At 36.3% G+C, this 19441-nt stretch overlaps 1 protein-coding gene across 1 annotated transcript in view; it reads left to right on the top strand.

Moving 5' to 3' along the window:
* The first annotated feature begins 6888 nt into the window (after nt 1-6888).
* Nucleotides 6889-19441, top strand: part of ICA1L (islet cell autoantigen 1 like) — a 43938-nt gene continuing 31385 nt past the window's right edge. Inside the window, exons 1-7 of the mRNA XM_021703089.1 lie at nt 6889-7050; nt 9470-9542; nt 10816-10939; nt 12723-12921; nt 14676-14801; nt 16181-16279; nt 17763-17845. Of these exons, the coding sequence (XP_021558764.1) occupies nt 6889-7050; nt 9470-9542; nt 10816-10939; nt 12723-12921; nt 14676-14801; nt 16181-16279; nt 17763-17845 (866 nt within the window). The remainder of the gene's footprint in view (nt 7051-9469; nt 9543-10815; nt 10940-12722; nt 12922-14675; nt 14802-16180; nt 16280-17762; nt 17846-19441) is intronic.

Genomic DNA, 19441 nt, shown 5'->3' with positions numbered 1-19441 from the left:
AGAACCTGAAAACAAAGGGCTGAGTGAAAAACACCCAAAAACTCAGAAATAAAATCTACAACACCATATCATTTTTATATATTAGGATGTGTACATAACCCATTTTACAAGAATACATTCAAATTAAAAAGTACACATTCAAGCACATTAGAATGATTGTGAGGAGAGATGGAAATGAGGAAGAAGTTAAAAAAGGATCAATATACAAGTAAATGAACAAACAAAAATATGAGTCTTGCATGGACCAATAATGATAACTAAAAAAAAAAAAAAGGAAAAATACAAGAAATTGGTAGTCTAGATTTTTATATACAAGAAACATGAATGGTGGTGCCTGGGTGGCTCAAGTCGGTTGAGCGCCTGACACTTGGTTTTCATGTGGGTCATGATTTCGGGGTCCCTGGATCAAGCCCCACCTCAGGCTCTGAGCTCAGGAGGTAGTCAGCCTGAGGATTCTCTCCCTCTCCGTCTGCCCCTCCCCCTGTGCGCTCTCTCTGTCAAATAAATCTATCTTGAAAAAAAAGGAAACATGAATGAAGGCAAAACAGAGTTTCATAGATATCAAGATCAAGCATTTTTTACCCACAGGATTCACTAGAAGAACTATTAAAGAAGGGACCTTTTCAAGAGCAAAGAAGGAAAGGAAATAAGAAATAATGGTTAGCCATCCTTCTTCCTCTTCCCATATGGGAAAACCTGCCCTAATCCAGTTACCTCTGACTGGTTGACAAATTTATTTAGTCCTGATGCTCAGTGAGGAGGACCATTTAGATCTCACACTAAGCTATATCCACAAACTTTGCCACTGTTAGTAACAAAAAATGGGATTTGGGCCTTCAGCTACTACACCTTATATTATTTATTTATTAACTTGTTTAGACCTAATGCAGAGAAAAGGGATGCCATTTATTGGGTCCCCTCAGAGACTCAAACATTTCAAGTAATGAGAACATTGAGAAAAGTGTGGAATTTGGTGTAGTAAAATACACAGTAGAATATACATCAATAAACACAAAATACTTAGGATTAAACAAAAGATGTGCAATGCCTCTATATTAAAAACTCCAGAGCACTACTGAGCGAAATTAAAGAAGACCTAAATAAATGGAGATGCATATTATCATTTTTGCATTGAAAGACTCAGTATTGTTAAGATTCCAGTCCTCCACAAATACCTCTGTAGGTTCATTGCCACTCCTATCTAAATCCCAGAGCTGTACAACTTAATAGTAAAAAAGATAACTCAATTTAAAAATGGGCAAAGATAAGGGCGCCTGGGTGGCTCAAAGGGCGCCTGGGTGGCTCAGTTGGTTGGGCAACTGCCTTCGGCTCAGGTCATGATCCTGGAGTTCCGGGATCGAGTCCCACATCGGGCTCCCTGCTCAACAGGGAGTCTGCTTCTCCCTCTGACCCTCCCCTCTCTCATGTGCTCTCTCTCAGTCTCTCTCTCTCAAATAAATAAATAAAATCTTTAAAAAAAAAAATTTAAAAAAAAAAAATAAAAATGGGCAAAGACAAATACTTAACAATGGAGTGTATACAAATGGCCAATTAACACATGAAAAAGTGCTCATCATCATAAGTCATCAGTAAAATTCACATTAAAACCATAAGGAAATACCTCTACACAATGACTAGAACAAATAAAACTAGTAAGACTGCTAACATTACATGTGAGTGAGGATGTGGAACAATTGGGACTTTCATACATTGCTAATGGGAATGTAAAAAGGCAATTTCTTATAAAGTTAAGTATATGCCAATTACTTGACAGAATCCTTTTCTATGTCTTTATCCAAAAGAAAAAAACATTTGTCCACAAAAAGACTTGTATAGCCACGTTCATAGCAGCTTTATTTACAGTAGTAAAAAATGAAAACCTGGTGTTACATTCACACAATGGATTACTATTCAGCAATAATAAAAAAAAAAACACTAGAGAAAGAAAAACTAAGGTGAAAAAATTACAACAGTTACTATTTCTTATAGGCTAAGCATTGGCTGAGAAAGGATACAAGGGTACTTTCTGGGGCCTTGGAAATGTTCTATACTATAATATCCATTTGTCAGAAGTACACAGCTAAAAATTGTACACTTCAATGTACGTAAATATTACCAAAAAGAACCATGTATTGATGATGATGATAGAATGAGGTGGTAGGGAGTAGGTGAAAGTATAAATGATATAAAAATGGCAGAATATTGGGGTACCTGGGTGGTGCAGTCGGTTAAGTGTCTGACTCTTGGTTTCAGCTCAGGTCATGATCTTGGGGTCCTGGGATCGAGACCCCCCCATCATGCATTCAGCGTGGGGTCTGCTTGTAGTTCTCTCTCCCTCTCCTTCTGCCCCTTCCGCTCTTTCCCTCTAAGATGAATAAATCTTTAAAAAAAGTTAAAAAAAAAAATTTTTTTTTAAAGATTTTATTTATTTGACAGAGAGAGACACAGCGAGAGAGGGAACACAAGCAGGGGGAGTGGGAGAGGAAGAAGCAGGCTTCCCGCGGAGCAGGGAGCCCGATGTAGGGCTCGATCCTAGGACCCTCGGACCATGACCTGAGCCGAAGGCAGACGCTTAACGACTGAGCCATCCAGGCGCCCCCCCCCCCGCCAAATTTTTTAAATGGCAGAATGTTGACAGATGAGCTCTTATTTTATTTTTGTCTGCATATGTTGAACTATAACTTTGAAAGAAATTTTTTTAAAAGATTATTTATTTTGGGGTGCCTGGGTGGCTCAGTTGGTTAAGCGACTGCCTTCAGCTCAGGTCATGATCCTGGAGTCCCGGGATCGAGTCCCACGTCAGGCTCCCTGCTCAGCAGGGAGCCTGAGGCGGGGCTTGATCCCAGGACTCTGAGATCATGACCTGAGCCGAAGGCAGCTGCTTAACCAACTGAGACACTCAGGCATCCAGACTTTTAAAGAAATTAAAGAAAAAAACTCATATTTACCCAGAAATTTACCAATTCCAGTTATCTTCTTTTTTTTTTTAAAGACTTTATTCATTTATTTGACAGAGAGACACAGGGAGAGAGGGAACACAAGCGGGGCAGGGGTGAGTGGGAGACGGAGAAGCTGGCTTCCTGCTGAGCAGGGAGCCCGATGCAGGGCTCGATCCCAGGACCCTGGGATCATGACCTGAGGCGAAGGCAGACGCTTAACGACTGAGCCACCTAGCCACCCCCAGTTATCTTCATTATTTCCTGTGGATCCAAATTACTGTTGTAATTTTCCTTCAGCCTGAAAAATTTGGTAGCATTTCTGTAAGTCCCCCAGCCATGAATTCTCTCAGTTCTTTATCTTAAAATGTATTTTGCTTTCATTTTTAAAGAATAGTTTTGATAGATACAGATTATGGGTTGATAGTTTGTTTTCTTTCATTCAATACCTTAAATATATTCCTCTGTTGTAGTCTGGCTTTTGTTGTTTCTGTTGAAAAACTGCCCTGTATATAATATTGCCATTTTGCTCTGCTTTTAAGATAAATTTTCTCTTTATCTTTGGATTTAAGCAGTTTATTTATGATATGCCTATTTGTGGTTTTCCTTGTATTTATTGATCTATAAGTTAAAGTCATTTACAAAATCTGGGATGTTTTATTCCTTTTTTCTTTTTTTTTTTTTTTTTTGCCCCATTCTCCATTCTATCTCTCCCCTCCTTCTTGGTCTTTTTTTTTTTTCTTGTTGTTTTTTAGATTATGTAATTTTTGATTCATCTTCAACTTCGCTTCTTATCTTCCATCTTTGATTTGTTCTTAAGTCTATCCAATTAGTTTTTTTTTTTTTTTTTTTTAAAGATTTTATTTATTCATTTGACACACAGAGATACAGAGAGGGAGAGAGAGAGCATGAGCAGGGAGAGAGGCAGAGGGAGAGGGAGAAGCAGGCTCCCCGCTGAGCCAGGAGCCCGACGTGAGGCTCGATCCCAGGACCCTGGGATCATGACCTGAGTCGAAGGCAGACGCTTAATCATCTGAGCCACCCAGGTGCCCCTATCCAATTAGTTTTTAACTGTAGTCATTGAACTTTGCAACTAGAGACTCTGACTTTTTTCTGTTTATTGTGCACATATCCTACTTTTAGTCTTTGTACATATTTATAATAGCTGCTTTAAAGTACTTGTGTGATTGTTGTAATATCCAGGAAATCTTTGGAATTTGTTTTTATTGACTGCTTTTTTCCCCTTCAGTATGGGTCACATTTTTGTAGTTCTTTGCATGTCTAGTGGTTTTTGATTGGTTACTTGGCATTTTAAATGATGAGTTTTAGAGATTCTGGATTCTGTTTTGCTTTTCTGAAGAATAATTTTTATTCTAGAAGGCAGTTGACTTGGCTGAACTCAAATTCCAGACTCTGTCTCCTCTGTAGTGATAGCAGCTTGAATCTTTACTAGTTACTTCAGTTACTTCAGTTTCCAGCTGCTGGAAACTGAATTTTCTGCCGGCACCCTTGGGGTCCCTTCCCTCACTTCATGGTTAGTTTAGTGATTAGCACAGGTCTTGGGAGGACTTTGTATACAGATTTTGGAGATCATCTCTTTGGCTCCCTCTCTTCTAGAATATCCTTCCTGAATTTCTATAGTTCGTCAGCCTTGAACTTGATATCTCAAGCCAATAAAATTTTGCTTTCTATTCAACCTACCTCCAGTGGCAATCAGATTCAGCAGTACCCTTGTCAAAAAAAAAGCTACAAATTGCAAATCTCATCTTTTGCAGATTTACCCCCCAGCCACTGTCCTCCCCTTGCCAGGTAATATGTGTTCTCTGCAGGCAGGATAGCTTCCAGAGAGAAAAGGGAGGACTGAGTTTATGTCTCTCAAGTCTAATCCAGTAAGTTACGTTTTCTCCTCCACCAAGGAGATAGTGAGGGAGTGGAGAGAGGCAAGGAATATACTGTTTGAGCTCTGTCAGCATTGAAGTTGAGGCAGGGAAAAGATGTTCTCTTCTGATACTCCCTGGAATTTTGTTCTCTTAACTGATTGGGCCTAAGCTTGCAGTCAGCTTAGTAGAAGAAATCAGCAGTTCATCATACAATTGGGCTGACCCTCATGCTAATAACAGTCTGGGGGAAAAACTAATTGGAAGCAGTCAAGAGCAACCAAAAGCAGACAGAAATTGGGTGGGAAAGATGAACTGCAAGTTTTCCCTCAAGACTCTTTATGTGTTGGAACAGTATAATGATTATATCAAATCCAATTTGACTCTGTAACAAGATTAAATTCTCTTTCTATTTTCTGTCTCAATTTATGTCCAGCCACGTTATCCAGCATCGCATATGAGAGGTTCTGCAATTAATTGGTAACTAATCTAAACTCTAGGAATCCAGGAGGATATCCAAAGCAGAATATTCAGAGAATGTCTAGAAAGTGGCCATCTGGGGATTTTACATTTTATCTTTGTTTTATTTAATACATTTTATTTAAACCTACTTGGTCTGATATTAATATGGCTATTCCTGCTTTAATTTTGTTTGTGTATATCTTTCTATGTCATTTTGTTTGAGGTAGACCCCAAATAGTATGTAGTTGGATATAGTTTTTTGTTTTTTATGGTTTGAAATTGTTTATATCTGAGAGGAGGTTTGCATTTATCATACTAAATAGTGTAACTGTTCTTAATCTTGTTTTTCCTACCCTGCTTTTGCTTTTGATGGTTTTTTGCTTTTTTATTTTGCACCTAGTAATTTAGAAAGTAGACATTCTATTTTTATTTAATTTGTAATTACTTCAAAAAAATAAAACTTTCTTTTTTTTAAAAGATTTTTTTTTATTTGTTTGACAGAGAGACAACAAGAGAGGGAACACAAGTAGGGGGAGTGGGAGAGGAAGAAGCAGGCCTCCCGCTGAGCAGGGAGCCGGATGTGGGACTTGATCTCAGGACCCTGGAATCACAACCTGAGCCAAAGGCAGACACTTAACGACTGAGCCACCCAGGCGCCCCCGAAACTTTTTTCTTTACTAACAGTAATACATCAATATCTGTTGATTCCCCTGAAAATGATGAATGAATCACATACTTTAGTACCTCCCTGTGGTCCTGCCTCCCACCGGTTATTGGAATAATTTAGGCTTTTAAAACTATTATTATTATTTCCTTTTTTACATCTCCTTAAGGAATACTTTTTACATTTGCATTTCCTTATATAGCCATGTTAACCATATTAAGAATTACTTAGATATTAATTTTCAAATCGACAGGTTACAATTTCCATCTTTTTTTTTTTCTATAATTTTTTAAACCCCACATGGGGCTCAAACTCATGACCCCAGGATCAAGAGTCACGTGTTCTTCTGATTGAGCCAGCCAGGCACCCCCCCCCATCTTTATTGCTAACATATCTCTCCTATACTTAAGATCTTTATTTTTGTTTTTTTTTTTTTCAGATACCAAAGTATTTCTTTGAGTTTTAAAGAAGAGTATGTATCTGAATCTTTGCATATCTAAGAATATTTATTAAATGTGTATTCTGACACAGCAGTTATAACTATAGCAAACTTTTTTAAGGAAATGATAGTAGTATGCAAAGATGTGTGTATAAGTTCATTTGCGGTATTATTACAAAGCAAAAATTAGAAACTAATAGATGTCTGTAAGTAGATTGGTTAAATAAAATAAAATTATTTCCAGTCATTATTGCAATATTATAATAGTTTTATCATCTTTGTCTCCTAACTGAAATTAACATAAATATCATTAATCTTTCTGCCTGTTACTTGTGCAAGTTGTAGCATAAGTTTAGACCATACAGAGCAAATATTAGTATGTATAGCTATTAACATTAATATTCCATTTAGTATCTTTTTCACTTTTTCAATTGGATTAAATACTCACTGACTAGATATATATTATTGAAAAAATTTAAGAAATTTTAATCTGTTCCTTGTAGTCACTCCATGGATTCCTTTGGACAACCCAGACCAGAAGATAATCAGTCAGTAGTTAGCAGAATGCAAAAGAAATACTGGAAAACTAAACAGGTCTTTATCAAAGCAACGGGAAAAAAGGAGGATGAGCACGTGGTGGCATCTGATGCTGAACTGGATGCTAAACTCGAGGTAAATTTGAGGATTCTTTATATTGCATATAAGTGGTTATTCTTTGGGACTATGAAGAACTTGCAGATTTGATAATAGAATGTTTAATTGTATTCATGTGTCAATCAGATCTTCTAGGTAGGAGGTCACAATTCTCACAAATTGAGAATTGGCAGAACTGGTATTCATAAATTAGAGAAAGAATAATTTAATTTCTCTGGCACAAGTATTAGTTTTTAAGCTAAATATTAATAAATTAATTATATTCCTAATTAAAACCATATATTCATTATATATCATGTTGTAATATTTTGTACCACTTTTATGTGAAGTCTTATATCTCACTGAAATTAATTGAAATCAAATAGTGAGGTTTTTTATTTTTTATTATTTTTTTAAGTTTATTTCTTTATTTAAATAAACTCTGCACCCAACGTGGGGCTCACACAATCCTGAGATCAAGAGTTACATGCTCCACCGACTGAGACAGCCAATGGCCCCGAGTGAGGATTTTTATGTTAGAGTTTTTGTTTCTACAATTAAGGGATAGAGTTATTGAAGTGTGTTGTAATGTGTTTTTTGGCTGTGTTTTTCATTTTAAATAAAAAAAGCAATTACCATGAAACTACTTTAAACCTGTAAGTGTTTTACATTTTTAAGTAATTAAACTGTCTCCTATATATACAAAAATTTCTGGGTTTTTAAATGCAGGTTTACTAATTCCATGTATGTATACTAATTGAAGATACCTTTTAAAAATATTTCCAAGCAGGAGTTCTATTATGCTTGGAATATAATCATTTGTTGCAATCCTTAAAAGTATAGGTCCCATTAAACAGGTCATAATCTACTAAGTATCTTTATTCTACAAAATGTAAACTTATGTCATGGCCATAACAAATATGGAAATAGATAACAAATTAACAAGCTTTTACTATTTGTGTTGAAAAGTATTCTTCTTATGATTCAATGACAAATGTGGAATAAATGAAGGGACTTGATTATTAGTAATAAATGTTTTAACGCTAAAGGAACTGTTTACTGTTTCCACGTATATTCCCACAGAAGTAAATTTTCCTGTCTTTTACATTGTTAGGTAATCTGTGTGACCTATTTTATATTTTTGTCCATTAGACAAATATTTGAAATCACCCAAGTACTTTTTCCTGCATTTGTAGTATATTTTTTAAGAATGAGAAAATTTTTCATTTTATGTATACTTAAATCATCATGTTGTATGCTTTAAATATATTACAATTTTGTAATAACACAGATTTTTCCCTCAGTTAAAAAACTTTCATTGTAAAATAGTTAAGGTTAAAAAACTTTCATTGTAAAAATAAAAAGCAATTATATATAAATCTTTCAAAGACCCATGGGGGAAAAACCAACTATAACCATTTCATCTTAGTAGAACAATCATTTTTATATCTTTTACTAGTCTTCCATATGATTTTAAAGCAGCTTTTTAAATTGCCAAGTCCATATACCAAATTCATTTCAAACATACCTAAACTTATGTGAAAAGTTGATGGTTGCTCCTCCATTTAGATTTTAGTGTCTATCAATGATCTTCCTTAGGTCTGATCACATATCAGAATAATAACAAAACTGTTTCAGAGAGGGAATACTCAGGCTCAGTGGTGGTATTGGAAATTTATTTGATACTCAAAGGGTTAGTGCCTAATACTATGCTACAGTGCCAAGGTCTTTTTGAACTAAAGTCTTGTAACAATTCTTCAACAAAGGACTTTGTGGGAAGAAGGCTATACCCTAAAACCTATGCCACCTCATTTCCTTGGGAAAACCTAAATTTTTAGATGTGTGTGAAGAGTTACCTCATGTGTATAATATGTCCAAATCTCAAATTTTCATGTGCTTACTTTGAAATGGGTGTCTACTGGATGTTTTGTTTTTCTGTTAGCTATTAGCAACAGTAGTAATGAAGGGAAAATTTCAAACAAAAACAATCCAAAAGTAATTTATTTTTGATGTTGTAATACATTACTTAATTTTTTTGGTAATTCACTCACATGTTATGCTTAAAATAATACTGTCGAAAAGCCAGATCGAGAGTTAACATTTTCTAAAGTTATCTATACTATTTTCATCTGTAATTGGCAATATTTGATACAGTTTATATTGGATTTACATTTTTGCTATTTAGATAGTTTGGAGCTGAGGGGAGGACAAACTCCACAGTTATAAATTTTTATTAGTCCCCATGTATTTATCACCATTTTTTCCAACCCTCATGGGGGGAATCTAAATGGGGGAATCTAAATTTTCTATATCAAAGATAAAACCAATACTGAAGTACATCAAAGTCAAGGAAAACAGACAACACTTATAAGAAAATGTTGTGCTTTTGAAGTGCTTATAACAGATATGTTATATTTGTGGTTCTTTAGATTGTCCTAATAAAATTTATATTTCAAAGGTTTTTCACTCCATTCAAGAGACATGCACTGAACTTCTGAAGATAGTTGAGAAATATCAGCTAAGACTCAATGGTATGAAATCCTAGATATCTATCCAATAATTCTCATTTAAAATAAATAATTCACTTGCATTTTTGAGAATGAGATATTTAATGTAAAAACAATAGTTCACTGAACTATTTTGTGAATGGTTCCTTATGACAAAGAAGTGACAGTGAGGAGCAGTGGGAATGGGGAGCTAGCATGTGAGTGGGTTTGAGTTCTGCTGCTGCCTCAGGGGTCTTGAGGGACTTCCCTTTCAGTTTGTTTTGTGTTTGCTTGTTTTTTTTAAGTAGGCTCTATGCCCAACGTGGGGCTTGAACTCATGACCCCAAGATCAAGAGTCACATACTCTACGGACTGAGCCAGCCAGCACCCCTTCCCCTTTCAGTTTTTAACTTCAGCTTTTCCAACAGTAAACCGGGGTGAAATTAGGCATGATGTTAGTCATTTGTCACTTTAAGCTTATAATTTGAACACTTTATGGGCTCCCCCTCTTATTAGTCTTATTGTGATTAGAGGGTCAGACTTCTAAAACTTTGTGGTCAAAGACCACTTTTGTTCCGTGTTTTACTTTCAATCTGTTGTAAACTGACACTTTTATAATATACAATAAAAATTGATTTCTAGAAAAATGAAATTAAAGAAGACATGCAAAATATAAACACACTTTTTTATTATTATTAGATTCAACAGATATAAAATAAAATACTCAGTCAAATTAGTAAGTTTCTAAACAGCTTCTTAGTTTTGGTACTTGTTACAGGCTGGTAACAAATGGTTCTGGGTTGGAACTGGTCAGTGGACCACACTCGGAGTAGCAGTATACTACATGACAACTTAGGGTTTCAGTAAAATTGTGGATGTCTGTGGGCCTGGGATACTGAGCCAGGGTGGGAGTCAAGATTAAGTTAAGTTTAAATAGGATACAAATACTTTGTAAGAGGCAATGATCCTAAAATGCATGTCTGCACAATTGCTAATGCATCATTTGTGGTTTTGTGATTTTGGAATCTTTTTTTTTTTTTTTTTTCCACTAAAGATCAGCCTTTCCCAAAAGCAAGGTCCATGAATTCACTACATCAAAACCATCTGGAGCACTTGTAGGTGGGAGGAAGCAGATCCCAAGACCTATATAATCAGAATCTCTGGAAGTAGAGCCCCAGGAATTTGCATTTTTAAAATAAGCCTCTCCTTCCCCCAAGTAATTCTTACATATAGAGAATTATTGCTGTGAGAGTTTTAGTTGTGTGTTTTAAACAAATGATGAAATGAAACAATTAACTATACTGTAATTTTTTCCTAGTTATATCAGAGGAAGAAAATGAACTGGGGCTCTTTTTAAAGTTTCAAGCAGAACGGGATACAACACAAGCTGGTAAAATGATGGATGCTACTGGCAAGGCACTCTGTTCTTCAGCCAAGCAAAGGTTTACTATGTTTTACATCGTCCTTAAATCTATAGTCAACATGATAGTTTTGACCTATGTTTCTTTTTTTTTTTTTTAAAGATTTTATTTGTTTGACAGAGAGAGACACAGCGAGAGAGGGAACACAAGTAGGGGGAGTGGGAGAGGGAGAAGCAGCCTTCCCGCCGAGCAGGGAGCCTGATGGGGGCTTGATCCCAGGACCCTGGGATCATGACCTGAGCCGAAGGCAGACACTTAATGACTGAGCCACCCAGGCACCCCTTGACCTATGTTTCTAATATCTGTAAAGATTACTGATCATTCCAGTATAGGGTTAAAAGAGAGATATATTACAGCATATAATTGTTTTGATGCCTAACTCTTATTTATTGTGTATGTAAAAGAATTACTTAAAAATGGACATTGTAGGTTGCTTAATTCCTAGAAATAGGCTTTAAGCCTACATTTAAATTTCTTATATGGTCTAATATAACAGGTACATACATATAAAAATATGTATATTTTAATTATTTTCTTTCTTTTTTTGGATACTTTACTATCTAGGATTACATTAGAACTTTTCTTCTTCTTCTTTTTTTTTAAAGATTTTATTTATTTATTTGACAGAGAGAGACACAGCGAGAGAGGGAACACAAGCAGGGGGAATGGGAGATGGAGAAACAGGTTTCCCACCAAGCAGGGAGCCCGATGCGGGGCTCGATCCCAGGACCCTGGGACCATGACCTGAGCTGAAGGCAGACGCTTAACGACTGAGCCACCCAGGCACCCCTAGAACTTTTCTTCTTTTTAAGCAGAGAGCATTTTTTCTTAATTATTTGGCATTTATCACTTTTACAGATTTTTAAGATAAAGATACCTGTTGCAAAGAATCTCCTACATTTACTAAATACAGCCAAAATCTTTGCATTTTCAGAAGAAAAATAAAAACAGGTCTTATCAGACCTGTAATGACAACGTATAAATTAAGTGGCTTTATTCTGAAACACCACATCAGTGCAAAAGCCCATCATTAAGGAACACTCAGTACAAGGCCCTTCAGTGCCACTAAGTCAAAAACGCAGACTAGAGGAGCTGGGTTTGATTTGTTTTTTAAATTCTTGATTTTTTTGTCCTCATCCTCAGCTGCTGAGAACTCAACACTCGTTAGTTCTTCTAGCATTTTATCTGCTTTTCTATGCTTAGGTTTTACCTCAATTTGTCACATGAAAGGCTTTCTATTTATGGGATTATGTTTTGTGAATACAGGGTCTCTTTTACCCATGGAACTCTTTTCTAAATGGCAGATTTACTTGGCAGGTTATTTATACATGGATTAACATCCAAAATGTTGCAAAAATAATATATTTCTTAAAATAAGAAAAGGGAGAGAGATAGACACATCATTATTAGCAATTCAAAGTTGGCTATATGATCTTTATTTGCTTTCTAAAGTTCCTTAGGCATCTTAATAATTTCCTATTTTATAGACTCATCTTTTTTTTTTTTTTTAAGATTTTATTTATTTATTTGACAGAGAGAGACACAGTGAGAGAGGGAACACAAGCAGGGGGAGTGGGAGAGGGAGAAACAGGCTCCCTGCTGAGCAGAGAGCCCGGTGCGGGGCTTGATCCCAGGAGCCTGGGATCATGACCTGAGCCGAAGGCAGACGCTTAATGACTGAGCCACCCAGGCGCCCCTAGACTCATCTTGACAGCAGATATGCTTTATGGTTTTAAACCTTTGTTTTTATTTTGTTTTGTTTATGGGATGTACATCCCTCTGGTTTTTACCTCTCTGCCATTAGATTGGCCCTGTATACTCCTCTGTCTCGTCTTAAGCAAGAAGTAGAAACATTCAGTCAAAGGGCGGTATCTGATACCTTGATGACAATCAATCGTATGGAACAAGCGCGCACAGAATACAGAGGAGCCCTGCTGTGGATGAAGGATGTGTCCCAAGAACTGGACCCAGACACCCTAAAACAAATGGAAAAGTTCAGAAAAGTATGAAAATCCCTTCCCTTTCCTTTTCTTGATATATAAACCTATTGAACTTACACAGAATAATTGAATCAAGATCATAAAATATCAGGCTAATTTTGAAACACATTATATTATAAATTCTTGGTTGCTTGGAGATCTTTGAAGTACAAAAGGTTATTACACTTTTTCTTTTTTAGTTCTTTGAGTGACATCCCCACCCCATCAACCTTTTCTATTAATTTTTTTTTTTTAATCCCTCTCACAGTAGCTGTCACTACCCTTTAAATGTTGTTTCCCTGGCCTCTGGGATTTGTTTGCAGGAGGGGGAAATAATTTATTAGTGAGGAAAAAATAATTTAAGTAAAAATTCAGGTAACTCGATTATTATAAGAAAAAGTGAAGATTATCAGATTCTTCTTTTGCTACAATACATAGTTTGACCACAGACCTTTAAAGTATGTATGGACTTATGTTTTTGCTAAATAAACTACTTATGAATTGTATCCCCTAAATTTACAATATATAAATAATAAAATTCACTCCTTCACTTCATAAATATTTAGAGTACATATAATACAAATCATATTTATTGATGGAGCCTCTCTACCAGCCGTATACGCCACAGAAACCTGTTATTCTTTCCCCTTTATAGTCCATGACAATTAGAATACAATCCAAGGGAGTTGTCAGACAACATTGTGAATACACTAATGTCACTGAATTATATATTTTTTAAATGGTTAAGTTTATATTATCTGAATTTCACCTAAATTTTAATAAAAAAAAGAATGGATTCTAAACTTATCTGGACCCAGGTAGCCCTGCACAGTCTGGTTTCTGGTCCCTGTGCAGCCACATCTTGCACTTCCTATACTCTAGCCCTTTCCGTGCCCCAGGAAGGAATATGTTCTAGCCTATTCCGTATTGTTCTGCAAACATATTAAGCTCTTCACCCACCTCCCACGCCCAGTACTTTTGTCCTTGCTTTTCCCTGAGCCTGGAATGCTCTTCTCAGAATCCTGGCATGGCTCGCTTATCATCTTTCTGTCCCAGTTCAAACATCTTGCATGAGCTCATCAAAGGCTTCCTGATCATCTTACCAAAAGCAGTCATTTCTTTTCACTTATATGTTATCTTTGCAACTTGAGATTATCTTATGTATTTATTTACTACTGTTTTTTCCTGTGCCTCCCCACTCAGGGATGGTGGGAAAGAACATTGTTTTCTTCACCACAATATCCCGGTGCCTGGCACATAATAGATACCTTATAAATACTTGTTGAATGACTGAATAAGTATATTTAAAAGTTGAATATTCATGCCACTTGGTGACATATGACTTACCTTAAGTGTAAGAAATATGATAGACCTATATTTAAATTTATAAATGTATCTCCATGATTCAGAATTATTATTACTGCTTCTCAACACTTTAACTATGTCCCCTTTCCATTCATTCTTCTATTAGCTAAATATTACCCATCAGTGGTTTTGGATATTTCTTTTTATTTGGAATCTGTGGGGTTTTTTCTTCTTAACTATATACTTTCCATTTATCACTGCATACTTTCTCAGCATAAAGATATCTGCTAGAAAGAATCTCCTACAATTACTAAAAATAGCCAAAATCTTTACCATTAATCATGAAATAATAATACAAGGAAAGAGAATTAGTCTTCTTTATTACAATTTCATTTGTCTGAAAATATGTATCATGAGCCTGTATGGTATGTCTGTATTATCAGTAATAATAATAAATATTATTGTGGTTGCAGGTACAGATCCAAGTGAGAAATAGCAAAGCTTCTTTTGACAAGTTAAAGATGGATGTTTGTCAGAAAGTGGATTTACTTGGAGCTAGTCGCTGCAATATGTTATCTCACTCCCTCACTACCTACCAGGTACCCACCTCCATGGTCAGCATGTCCTTGAAGTAAAGATGAGTGGTGAGATTCCTTTTTAAAAGTTGTCTAAAGGGTGTTAAAAATTGCATAATTAATCAGATTCTTTTGACTTTGAAAATGGATTTATTGAGGTTATGACAGTCAGAGAATCATAGAATTCTAGACTGAAAAAGACCTTCGGGATTGCCTAGTCCTGTATCTTCATGTTATTCTCCTTGGTGTCCTAGGAGAGGGAGACTTTGGGGCCATCTAGGTTTGAGTGGGGGGTGTTGAGGCAGAATTCACAGCTCACTAACCCTGGTTCACCCAGAACTACTCCACTTTGAACTTCTACACACAGTTTCATTTGAAGCAGAGATGCTGTGGCCCAATAGTTTAAACCGTTTCTGTCATTTTGTAGCTCAGGGAAATGAAACCTAGGAGAATTAAAGTAAATGACAGTGTTGGGCTAAAAACTTAAGTTTTCTCATGCTGGGTCCCATGTTTTCGTTCTGCCAAGTCGCCGTCTCCCACCACTTTAACGTCAGCGGTCTCACCTGTGCTTCTGCTACCCCAAATCACACATAAACAGCATGCAGTGAGTAAGGCAGATGTTAATTAGTAGCAGTGACTGATTTTAACATGTATTCGTGAATGGCAAAACAGAATCAACTGTATTTACATAAGATAAGAATAATAAACTACAGGGAATGGACATTCACTGGGCCTTGTAGGAAATCTACCTGCTTTGGTTCAGTCCTGTGGAATTCAGGAGTCAAGAAAGGATGCACTTAAAAATAAAAGTATCTGCAAACCCATGTAGCATACACCTGAAACACAATAGCTGTTAGTTCAGTTCTCCTTTATTCTCTCCACTCAGCCCACTTTGAATACAAACTTTGAAGCACCAAGGGAAGTGTCCAATTATTTGAGTTGGCTTGAGAACACATTTTTTTTTTTTTTTTTGGTCTTTCTCGTGCCCTAAATGAAAGACTAAAGTTAGTGGTACATACTATTTTTCCCAATTAATAAAGGTTTATATATGCTTACCAACATAAAGATCTACATATATACCCCTAATATAAATATGGTATTTTTGTGCTTTTAACATTTCTCTTTTGGACTCTTCAGAAGGTGTTCTAATCTACTAGCATTACTCTCTGGCTGACTCCAGTGTACATTCCAGTGCTGTATACAGATAGGCACATATATATGCTGATAGATGCCGGTTCTTATGCAGAATTACTATTTACACTGCTTTCTGGTTCCTCAAACTTGGAAATTGATTTTACTTCCTACTGCTTATTATTCAGCAACCATTCATCTATCTACACTAGTGAGGAAAAATAGCAGGGAAAAAAATCATAACTGTAGTGACAACCTTTCTTTTTCTGCAGAGGACACTGCTTGGATTCTGGGAGAAAACAGCCCGATTGATGTCCCAGATCCATGGGGCCTGTACTGGCTTCCATCCATATGATTTTGTAGCTCTCAAGGTACATTTCTTTCCATGCTCTTTTGTTAGATATATTATACTTCATTTGGATATTGAAACTACTTTGTACTAAGCCTAACTTTGAATTTACAAAATATTGGGAAACATTTTTCTACATTCCTTCAACCAGTCGTTTTTCTGTACTTCCCTGATTCCAAGTGCTACCAGCAACACTAAACAAATATGAGAATACTGCTGGTGGGCTCAAGATATTGGGTGGGGTTGGCGGGGAGTAAAAGAGCGAGCAAGAGAAAAGAAAATTAAAATGGAAACGAGATAAGAAAAAGTTATGGAAAAGAAAAACTTCGGAGGAACAAGCAATGGAAAATGGTTATTGGTTTTCAAAAACAACCAGAGTACCTACCTACCTGACAGTTTTAGAAGTTAAAAATTTCCTTGCTTTACTTTTATACTCATGTTGTAGATGTGATTCATGGTGCAAAAATTATGGGTGATTCCAGCTTAAGAGACTACTGTACTGTATTAGATCAGCTTTTTCTGTAATGCCTACATGTAAAAGGTACTCTCAGGTTTTTAACATTTGCATATCTTCCTGTCAGCCTTTGCATATGGCTTATCTAGCAGAGTCACACCATGGTAATCATTTCTCTAATTTGGGTAGGCTAGGTTTCAGTGCCTTTGAACTTATCATTCTGCCTTATTTTTTTTATTTTTATTTTTTTAAAGATTTTTTATTTATTTATTTGAGACAGAGAGAATGAGAGACAGAGAGCATGAGAGGGAGGAGGGTCAGAGGGAGAAGCAGACTCCCTGCCGAGCAGGGAGCCCGATGCGGGACTCGATCCCGGGACTCCAGGATCATGACCTGAGCCGAAGGCAGTCGCTTAACCAACTGAGCCACCCAGGCGCCCCTCTGCCTTATTTTAAATAGAGCTTGAAAATGTTATTGTTGAGATTACTCAAACTGTATGTGTTATCTGTGATAGATTCATATCTTGCACCTGTGTATTCCTGGGGCTTGGTATGGATTTTTAAGTTATGTTCTGACATAGCATCTTCTAGTCTAATAGATACCCTTGTATTAGTCTTTATGTTTTTTGTTGTGTGTATGTTTTGGTTTTTTATTTTTTTCTATATCAGTGTTTCACTGGATAGCATACTGTGTTTTTAGGCAAATTTAATATCTAATTTCTGTTCAGATGAAGTTGAAAATCTTTAGCCGTATTTAGAGCATTGCAGTCAAAGCCAGAAACACAGTGTGTCTTCCTTGGCATATGACAGACTTGGAAACCCTGTGGCTAGCCCGTGTCACAGGCTGTATGGTTGCCATAGACACCAGGATAAACAGGGACACAGGGCTTAGTTCAAATTACATTAGCATATTTTTCCCATATCTCTCACTCTCTAGTCTCCTTCATAATTATCCCTATTTTATGTTGTTCTTTAAAATTTTTATTTTCATTTTGTTTGCACAAAGAGAGAAACAGATTCCATCTACTTAACATTGAATTTCTTGTCCTTAGCAACTACAAGACACTCCAAGCAAGCTTACCGAAGACCACAAAGAACAAATAGAAAACAATTCTCTCACTGAAAACCTCAATAAGTAAGCAGGCAGAAGTATGGTGTTATGGATAATGATACATGATATATGATATATTTGGAAACTGTGGATACTAATACAGAATATACTTGGAAAGAGTTGTTTCTTTTCTGACTTACTGAATATTTCTTTCTTTTTTTTTTTTAAAGATTTTTTATTTATTCATTTGAGACACAGAGATACAGAGACAGAGAGAGCATGAGCAGGGAGAGAGGCAGAGAGAGAGGGAGAAGCAGGCTCCTCACTCAGCCAGGAGCCCAATGTGGGGCTTGATCCCAGGACCCTGGGATCATGACCTGAGCCAAAGGCAGACGCTTAACCAACTGAGCCACCCAGGCGCCCCTGAATATTTATTTCTATGTCATTTTCCCAATTAGTATTTTTAAGGGATTTTTTTTTTTAAAGTGAGCTCTGTGCCCAGAATGGGGCTTGAACTCACGAGATCAAGAATCAGGTGCTCTACCGACTGAGCCAGCGAGGTGCCCCATTTTTCCAGTTAATATTAAACATTTGTTTTGAAGCCTTATTTTTCCCCCTATTTTAAACACGGCAGGCAAAGTTGATGATAAGAGTACAGAACAGATTGGGGTGATAACTCCAAATTCTATAGTTTGGGAGAGTGAGCTTTGTAGTAAGAGCCTCTACCTAGCGAATCCCAGAAGGGCCAGCTTGAAAGAGAAAGGGACAAGTGCCAGCAGCTATGAAACAGAAGCTATTGAAAATCTGTCTCTAGAGCAACACAAATGGGACTGGGGCTGGTTACCTGAAAATGGGGGTTCTTGCCATGCACATCCTTTATGTTGCCTCTTTCCATTTTATTATATCGTACCCTTGTTTTCCTTTCAGAGCTGCCACTTCTCATTTTAACTAGATTGCACTGAGTGTAGTAACAAACCCAGAAATAAGACTTGAACTGTGACAAACCATATATTGCTGAGTGGAAGGTGATTCAGGATATAAGCATGTCCCTCTTTTCTCTATGGGGAAATCCAAACAAATTTTTTGGCTAACTTGAATATGTAAACAATTTAGATGTAGATTAATCAAATGTATAGTTATAAATGAAACTTATCCATTGACATTTACAATCCTGTTACATGAAATATATTCATTTTAGTAAATTTTTTCCATTATCACATTTCATGTAAGTTTTATTCAAAATCCTCTCATGCATCTTCAGCATTATGAGAACTACCTTTTGAGTTAACCAACAGAGTCCAAAGCACTTTACTTTCTCTTCCATCTAAGTTGTTTAAAAACCCATGTATATATGCTGTCATTGGAAATTTCATTCCAAGTCATTAGTATCTATTTGCTCTGTAGGTTTATTTTTGTGTTTTTTGCAAATAAATACTGTATGGGTTTCCCCTGCTATCTGAAAGTGAAGGTCCCAATGAAATATTTCATAAGCCAGTACAGTGTAAGGCAAAGAAGCAATTACCATTAATTTTTGTGAAAATTTTTTTTAGTATTCCTAGACCCAAAAAATAACCTCTCTCAGGTTTTTCTGACACCGTAGCACACATCTTGCTAATGTATGCACAAAATAAATGGAGATAAAGCACAGATGCGCACAGACACACTTCAGAGCTGTAGCGG

Source organism: Neomonachus schauinslandi, chromosome 3 (genome assembly GCF_002201575.2).
Source record: "Neomonachus schauinslandi chromosome 3, ASM220157v2, whole genome shotgun sequence".
Taxonomy (NCBI): domain Eukaryota; kingdom Metazoa; phylum Chordata; class Mammalia; order Carnivora; family Phocidae; genus Neomonachus; species Neomonachus schauinslandi.
The sequence above is the reverse complement of the archived record's forward strand: the minus strand, read 5'-3'. Positions and strand labels throughout refer to the sequence as shown.